Genomic DNA, 8,058 nt, shown 5'->3' with positions numbered 1-8,058 from the left:
CTGCAGGAGGCGAACAGAGTCCCTCACCCGGGGTATGTCCCTCCTCTCACTTAGCTCCGCCTCCTCCATTCCAATTTCCTTCCTGCTCCCCCCCCAGTGTTCTCACTATATTCTTGCATTGGTATTTACAGAGGAGTGCTGCTATTGGCTGAAGTGAGCAGTCGTTTTGATGACATCAGGCAGTTCCTGAGTGCAATGTCTCAGCTGGGATTTAAGAACGTAGCGAAGGTGAGTGGGGGGGGCCCACAGGACCCCCTGCCCCCAGGGATTCTGGGTACAATACTGTGGCCCTATGTTATAGAGGAGTATTTGGGGGGGTTGAAGCTCAGGCCTAATCACCCCAGTTTGTTCCTTGTTATGGTCACTGCTCCCCAAGCTGGAAACTGATGGACAGTGGGGCACCCACATACTCCTGGCTCCTCCCTGTTACCCCCAGTAGCCCCAAGGTGTCACTTTCATGGCAGGGAGGAGGTCAGTCCAGGTTTAAACCTTAACATTTGCCAACATTTAGCCCCCCCTGATTGGCCCAGCTGAGCAGTGTGGTCCCTGCCAGTCCATTGGCTACAAATATGTCTGAGGGGCCCCACCAGTGGGGCAGTTTTATTCTGGTGCAGGGGGGTATCTGAGGGGTCTCGTACACATTATGCTGGAGTGCAGTACAACACTGATTTTTGGGGTGATCAAGCACCCCCTTTGTGTATCTTTATTTGGTGAGAGTGGCCCTTGCCTGGTTACAAGTATCTGGGTACACGTTTAATTCTGGGGGTACCCAGGGCAGCAAATAACCCCTCCCCCTACTGGACATCTCTGTGACATAGTCCGTCTAGAAAGGGGTCTCTATTGGTTGGAACCCCCAGGGCACCAAGGAGTAACCAAACTTTATTGTTCCCCCAGAACACGGACAACAGTCACTTCTTCCTGTTTGAGTTCAGCAAGAGCGGCGCCGCGCGGGATCGGGTCAGGCACCCGGGGCTCGAGCTGCGCCCCTGTCTTTATAAGAAGAGGTGATTTGGGTCAGAACCGGAGACAGACACTGGGACCCAGAGCCCCACAAGCAGGGGCAGCCGTCCCTCCCAGCACCCCCCCAGGATTCTGCTCCCAAGGAGCCCGGCCCCATAGTTAGTAATGGGGGAAGCGCTGTTGGGCTCAGCCCACTGAGATCTGTAGTCCCAGAAGCTGACACTTTGTTTCTGTTGCGCTTTGTTATTGGCCCCAAACGTTTGTGCCGAAATCATTACAAGTTTTAATGAAATCCCTTATTTGTCAGTGTGTGCTTTCCCAGGGGCCCCCCAGTTATTGTGGGGGTGACAGGAGGCTGAGTGCGTGTACACGGCGCTGGCTCCACACAGATGGGGGGATACGGGAGGGAAGAGGAAGAAGCAAGATGGCGGCCTCTCTGAGCTGGGCGGGGCCACCCGGATCCCCACCTGGATACACAGGGCACAGGTAGTGGTGCAGCAAAGGACTGTGGGTAACGGGTAGCTGGTGCTTGGGCAGAGCCCGGATAGACACGTCGGGCAGGGCACATAGTTTGGGGCAGAGAGTCTCTTGCAGCAGAGCCCGGCGACTGTCCCATAGAGCGTGTTGTACGTGCAGCCCCCCGACTCTGAGCGCCATGTTGTCTGCAATGGGCGGGGTCCTGCCCGATACCTGCCAATCAGAGAAGGTGCCATTTACTGTTATTGTACTTTCTCTGATCCCTAATACCCCCCCAGCCCTTAGCTCTGGCCCCTCTGTTCCTCTGCTGATCTGGAAAGGGAATGAAAGGTAAAATCACTGGGGGTACCTAGAACTGCAATGGGCCGGGGTATTTCTGTACAAGTCCCTTGGCCCCATCTTCTTCAGCGTCTGCTCTTTGCTTAGGTCCAGCCGGGAACAGTAGCGCTAAAGCCAAACTGACCAGAACCCCGGCCCAACATCTGGCACCACCAGTAATTCTAACTGTAGTTCTCCTGTCTCTGCTGCGAGGTCAGCTCTCCTTCTGACCCATACTGGCCCACCTTGGCTCTTCTGCCCGTCCTTACTGGCCCACCTTGGCTCTCCTGCCCGTCTTTACTGGCCCACCTTGGCTCTTCTGCCCGTCCTTACTGGGCCCACCTTGGCTCTTCTGCCCGTCCTTACTGGCCCACCTTGGCTCTTCTGCCCGTCCTTACTGGCCCACCTTGGCTCTTCTGCCCGTCCTTACTGGCCCACCTTGCTCTTCTGCCCGTCCTTACTGGCCCACCTTGCTCTTCTGCCCGTCCTTACTGGCCCACCTTGCTCTTCTGCCCATCCTTACTGGCCCACCTTGGCTCTCTGCCCATCCTTACTGGCCCACCTTGCTCTTCTGCCCGTCCTTACTGCCCACCTTGCTCTTCTGCTTAGCTGCCTCCTTGGCTCTTCTGCCCGTCCTTACTGGCCACCTTGGCTCTTCTGCCCGTCCTTACTGGCCCACCTTGCTCTTCTGCCCGTCCTTACTGGCCCACCTTGCTCTTCTGCTTAGCTGGCCTCCTTGGCTCTTCTGCCCGTCCTTACTGGCCCACCTTGGCTCTTCTGCCCATCCTTACTGGCCACCTTGCTCTTCTGCCCGTCTTACTGGCCCACCTTGCTCTTCTGCTTAGCTGGCCTCCTTGGCTCTTCTGCCCGTCCTTACTGGCCACCTTGGCTCTTCTGCCCGTCCTTACTGGCCCACCTTGCTCTTCTGCCCGTTCCTTACTGCCCACCTTGCTCTTCTGCTTAGCTGGCCTCCTTGGCTCTTCTGCCCGTCCTTACTGGCCCACCTTGGCTCTTCTGCCCGTCCTTACTGGCCCACCTTGCTCTTCTGCCCGTCCTTACTGGCCCACCTTGCTCTTCTGCTTAGCTGGCCTCCTTGGCTCTTCTGCCCGTCCTTACTGGCCCACCTTGCTCTTCTGCCCATCCTTACTGGCCCACCTTGCTCTTCTGCCCATCCTTACTGGCCCACCTTGCTATTCTGCCCATCCTTACTGGCCCAACCTTTTAAGTCTTCCATGATCTGCTAAGTCTTACTGACCCCTCTGCTTTTATGGGCACCTTTAGCCGCTTTCCCTTCCTTTCAGCTAGCCCAGAGTTTCCCCAGAAATTACCCCAGTCATTGCTGTAGGTGTAATACACGCGGGAGGCTGGAACGTACCTGACAGTGCAGAACGTACTGGTCGAGGTCTTTGCTCTCAGCCAACGCTCTGGCTCGCAGGAAGCTGTGTAGGAGCCATGTTGGATGCTGGAAGGCGCTCAAGTTGAAGGTGACGTTGAGCAGAGATGGGGAGGACCTATAACTGAACAAAAGCTTTAGCCGTAGATGAAGCTCCCTCACCCAGTCAGTTAGAGAGAGAGAGCCAAGTGGGCGGTACTTATTCCACCCCTGGGGCAATAAGCCCACAGAGAGCGCTCTCCGTACTTGCTGGCACACGTGGCAGTCACAAGGGGACATTGCTTCCCTCACGTTATGCAGAGCTTGTGTGACCAACGTTCTGAGAAGGTCCCATTCGACCTGAAGGAATCTGCTCAGGGGCTGCTGTGCCCTCTCACCAGCTGGTACTCTGAATGGGCCTCCATTACTCCCATGTTCTTCATTCCCTAACCTCTTCTCCATATTGTCCAGGGACCCCCCACTTGTTACACCGTGCAGTCTCTCTGACCCCTCCGAGCCCGGTACTGTACCCTCAAACATGTTCTCTCTTGGTGGTTTCTGCTCCCCCTGCATGGGTGTATCAGTAGATATGTCAGACCTTCTCTGAGGGGCTAATTCTTGTGTAGCCTCCAGTTCCCGCTGCCGCTCTAGGAGGAGAGCCTCGAGCTGTGTGAGAAGGGACAGACACTGGCTCAGTGCTTCTTGGCCCACAAACACAGTAACCTTGGTGGGACCAAGTGAAGATCCCTCAGAGAGTGTTGGATGCTGGACTCTCTCCTCTCCTGGGATGTCTCTAGTGCTGTCACTCAGTACATTGCTGGCACCAGAAGTCCACAGATCCTGTGTAATGAGCAGTTTGGACAGCGCTTCGAGCCCACAGGCTTGGTAGGTGGAGCTTGGAACTCCCTCGCTGAGCCCAAGAGCTGCTGCTTCTGAGCTTGGTGAGACTTTCTCAATGCTGCGCTGAATACTGCTCAACCATGGACCTGCAGGACACATAACTGCCAGGTTAGCCAGCAGAGGGGCAATGGGGAAATGTCATATGGGAGATATGTGTGTGTGTGCCCCCTTATAAATCAAAAGCCCCACCTTGTACTTGGAAGCTACTCAAAAAAAAGGGTGGGAGAGTCTCCCAGCTGGGTATTTCTCTAGAACCCAGAGTAGGTAGAACAGTGACTCAACTGATGCCTTTCCAGGCAAAGCCAAAAAACCAGTTCAGAGTGTTCCCCAACTGGGCTCCTCCCAAGAACCGAGAGGGCAGGTAGAAGAGTTACCCAACTGGGGGCTTCCCAAGAACAGAGAGGGCAGGTAGAAGAGTTACCCAACTGGGGGCTTCCCAAGACCAGAGAGAGCTGGAGTTACCCAACTGGGGGCTTCCCAAGAACAGAGAGAGCTGGAGTTAGCCAACTGGGGGCTTCCCAAGACCAGAGAGAGCTGGAGTTACCCAACTGGGGGCTTCCCAAGAACAGAGAGAGCTGGAGTTAGCCAACTGGGGGCTTCCCAAGAACAGAGAGAGCAGGAGTTAGCCAACTGGGGGCTTCCCAAGACCAGAGAGAGCAGGTAGAAGAGTTAGCCAACTGGGGGCTTCCCAAGGAGCAGATAGACAAGTTACCTGAGTTGGCTCTTCCCAAGACCAGAGAGGGCAAGTAGAAGAGTTGCCCAACTGGGGGCTTCCCAAGGAGCAGATAGACAAGTTACCTGAGTTGGCTCTTCCCAGGAACACCTGGAGCAGGTTTGAGGGCCCGCGGTTGGTGGGGTGACCTGCCGGATCTTGAAGACACTCGTTGGTCAGTCCAGCGACACTCAGCGCATCCCCTTCATCCACAATGTGACCCCCATATATAACGCTCCCTAGTGAGACACGGAGAGAGATCTTGAGAGGAAGTGAGTCCCGGTCCAAGGTTCAGGGAGACGGTCTTTGGCTAAAGAGACATCTCGACCTGAACAGCAGCCGAGTGTTGCCCTGGGGCATTGTTTATAAGGGTAATAAATTAGATAATACTGTGTAGTTTTGGGAGGAGAATGGGGGTGGAACTATTTCCTGGTACTGATGTTACAGTCTCCATTTTGTTTCTGGCATAAATACAGCAGCACAGTGTTGCTTTATGGCAGAAAAGGCAAAGCAGAACTAAATACCCTATTTCAGTAAGTATAAATTAATTTTCTTCTTTATCTGCTGAACTTTACTGCCCTGAGTCACTGGTCCAGCACTGTCCCAAATCTGCCAGTTACACACAGGGCGGCACTGGGGTCAGGAACCACTGGCAGCTCCGCATTAATAACTAGAAATATCTCAAGTCTGTAACAATTAAAGGGGAACTTCACTGTGCCTGTCCCTTTCCCTGCACTGCTGGTTCTGACTCCTGATACAACTCCCCAATATCCATTCATCCCTCATTCTCACTGGGTTTATAGTTATGTGTAACTGTCACTGTGTCTGTCCCTTTCCCTTCCCTGCACTGCTGGTTCTGACTCCTGATACAACTCCCCAATATCCATTCATCCCTCATTCTCACTGGGTTTATAGTTATGTGTAACTGTCACTGTGTCTGTCCCTTTCCCTTCCCTGCACTGCTGGTTCTGACTTCTGATACAACTCCCCAATATCCATTCATTCCTCATTCTCACTGGGTTTATAGTTATGTGTAACTGTCACTGTGTCTGTCCCTTTCCCTTCCCTGCACTGCTGGTTCTGACTCCTGATACAACTCCCCAATACCCATTCATCCCTCATTCTCACTGGGTTTATAGTTATGTGTAACTGTCACTGTCCCTTTCCCTTCCCTGCACTGCTGGTTCTGACTCCTGATACAACTCCCCAATATCCATTCATTCCTCATTCTCACTGGGTTTATAGTTATGTGTAACTGTCACTGTGTCTGTCCCTTTCCCATCTCTGCACTGCTGGTTCTGACTCCTGATACAACTCCCCAATATCCATTCATCCCTCATTCTCACTGGGTTTATAGTTATGTGTAACTGTCACTGTGCCTGTCCCTTTCCCTTCCCTGCACTGCTGGTTCTGACTTCTGATACAACTCCCCAATATCCATTCATTCCTCATTCTCACTGGGTTTATAGTTATGTGTAACTGTCACTGTGTCTGTCCTTTCCCTTCCCTGCACTGCTGGTTTCTGACTCCTGATACAACTCCCCAATACCCATTCATCCCTCATTCTCACTGGGTTTATAGTTATGTGTAACTGTCACTGTCCCTTTCCCTTCCCTGCACTGCTGGTTCTGACTCCTGATACAACTCCCCAATACCCATTCATCCCTCATTCTCACTGGGTTTATAGTTATGTGTAAACTGTCACTGTGCCTGTCCCTTTCCCTTCCCTGCACTGCTGGTTCTGACTCCTGATACAACTCCCCAATATCCATTCATTCCTCATTCTCACTGGGTTTATAGTTATGTGTAACTGTCACTGTGTCTGTCCCTTTCCCTCCCTGCACTGCTGGTTCTGACTCCTGATACAACTCCCCAATACCCATTCATCCCTCATTCTCACTGGGTTTATAGTTATGTGTAACTGTCACTGTGCCTGTCCCTTTCCCTTCCCTGCACTGCTGGTTCTGACTCCTGATACAACTCCCCAATACCCATTCATCCCTCATTCTCACTGGGTTTATAGTTATGTGTAACACTGTCACTGTGCCTGTCCCTTTCCCTTCCCTGCACTGCTGGTTCTGACTCCTGATACAACTCCCCTACCCATTCATCCCTCATTCTCACTGGGTTTATAGTTATGTGTAACTGTCACTGTGCCTGTCCCTTTCCCTTCCCTGCACTGCTGGTTCTGACTCCTGATACAACTCCCCAATACCCATTCATCCCTCATTCTCACTGGGTTTATAGTTATGTGTAACTGTCACTGTGTCTGTCCCTTTCCCTTCCCTGCACTGCTGGTTCTGACTCCTGATACAACTCCCCAATATCCATTCATCCCTCATTCTCACTGGGTTTATAGTTATGTGTAACTGTCACTGTGTCTGTCCCTTTCCCTTCCTGCACTGCTGGTTCTGACTCCTGATACAACTCCCCAATATCCATTCATTCCTCATTCTCACTGGTTTATAGTTATGTGTAACTGTCACTGTGCCTGTCCCTTTCCCTTCCCTGCACTGCTGGTTCTGACTCCTGATACAACTCCCCAATATCCATTCATTCCTCATTCTCACTGGGTTTATAGTTATGTGTAACTGTCACTGTGTCTGTCCCTTTCCCTTCCCTGCACTGCTGGTTCTGACTCCTGATACAACTCCCCAATACCCATTCATCCCTCATTCTCACTGGGTTTATAGTTATGTGTAACTGTCACTGTGTCTGTCCCTTTCCCTTCCCTGCACTGCTGGTTCTGACTCCTGATACAACTCCCCAATATCCATTCATTCCTCATTCTCACTGGTTTATAGTTATGTGTAACTGTCACTGTCCCTTTCCCTTCCCTGCACTGCTGGTTCTGACTCCTGATACAACTCCCCAATACCCATTCATTCCTCATTCTCCACTGGGTTTATAGTTATGTGTAACTGTCACTGTGTCTGTCCCTTTCCCTTCCCTGCACTGCTGGTTCTGACTCCTGATACAACTCCCCAATATCCATTCATTCCCATTCTCACTGGGTTTATAGTTATGTGTAACTGTCACTGTGCCTGTCCCTTTCCCTTCCCTGCACTGCTGGTTCTGACTCCTGATACAACTCCCCCAATACCCATTCATTCCTCATTCTCACTGGGTTTATAGTTATGTGTAACTGTCACTGTGTCTGTCCCTTTCCCTTCCCTGCACTGCTGTTCGACTCCTGATACAACTCCCCAATACCCATTCATTCCTCATTCTCACTGGGTTTATAGTTATGTGTAACTGTCACTGTGTCTGTCCCTTTCCCTTCCCTGCACTGCTGGTTCTGCACTCCTGATACAACTCC

At 52.1% G+C, this 8,058-nt stretch overlaps 2 protein-coding genes across 3 annotated transcripts in view; one reads left to right on the top strand and one right to left on the bottom strand.

The window, feature by feature from the left end:
• Positions 1–1,255, top strand: part of rrp8 (ribosomal RNA processing 8) — a 128,759-nt gene extending 127,504 nt beyond the window's left edge. For both annotated transcript variants that reach the window (XM_031897461.1, XM_031897462.1), the window contains exons 7-8: positions 132–228; positions 895–1,255. In XM_031897461.1, the coding sequence (XP_031753321.1) occupies positions 132–228; positions 895–1,008 (211 nt within the window). In that variant the 3' untranslated portion in view covers positions 1,009–1,255. The remainder of the gene's footprint in view (positions 1–131; positions 229–894) is intronic.
• The window catches only part of dnhd1 (dynein heavy chain domain 1), a 105,271-nt gene continuing 97,878 nt past the window's right edge, over positions 666–8,058 (bottom strand). The window contains exons 37-39 of the mRNA XM_031897460.1: positions 4,826–4,978; positions 3,131–4,113; positions 666–1,650 (exon numbers count right to left, since the gene is read on the bottom strand). Of these exons, the coding sequence (XP_031753320.1) occupies positions 1,294–1,650; positions 3,131–4,113; positions 4,826–4,978 (1,493 nt within the window). The 3' untranslated portion in view covers positions 666–1,293. The remainder of the gene's footprint in view (positions 1,651–3,130; positions 4,114–4,825; positions 4,979–8,058) is intronic.

This window comes from Xenopus tropicalis, chromosome 2, assembly GCF_000004195.4.
Source record: "Xenopus tropicalis strain Nigerian chromosome 2, UCB_Xtro_10.0, whole genome shotgun sequence".
Lineage (NCBI taxonomy): Eukaryota > Metazoa > Chordata > Amphibia > Anura > Pipidae > Xenopus > Xenopus tropicalis.
The sequence above is the reverse complement of the archived record's forward strand: the minus strand, read 5'-3'. Positions and strand labels throughout refer to the sequence as shown.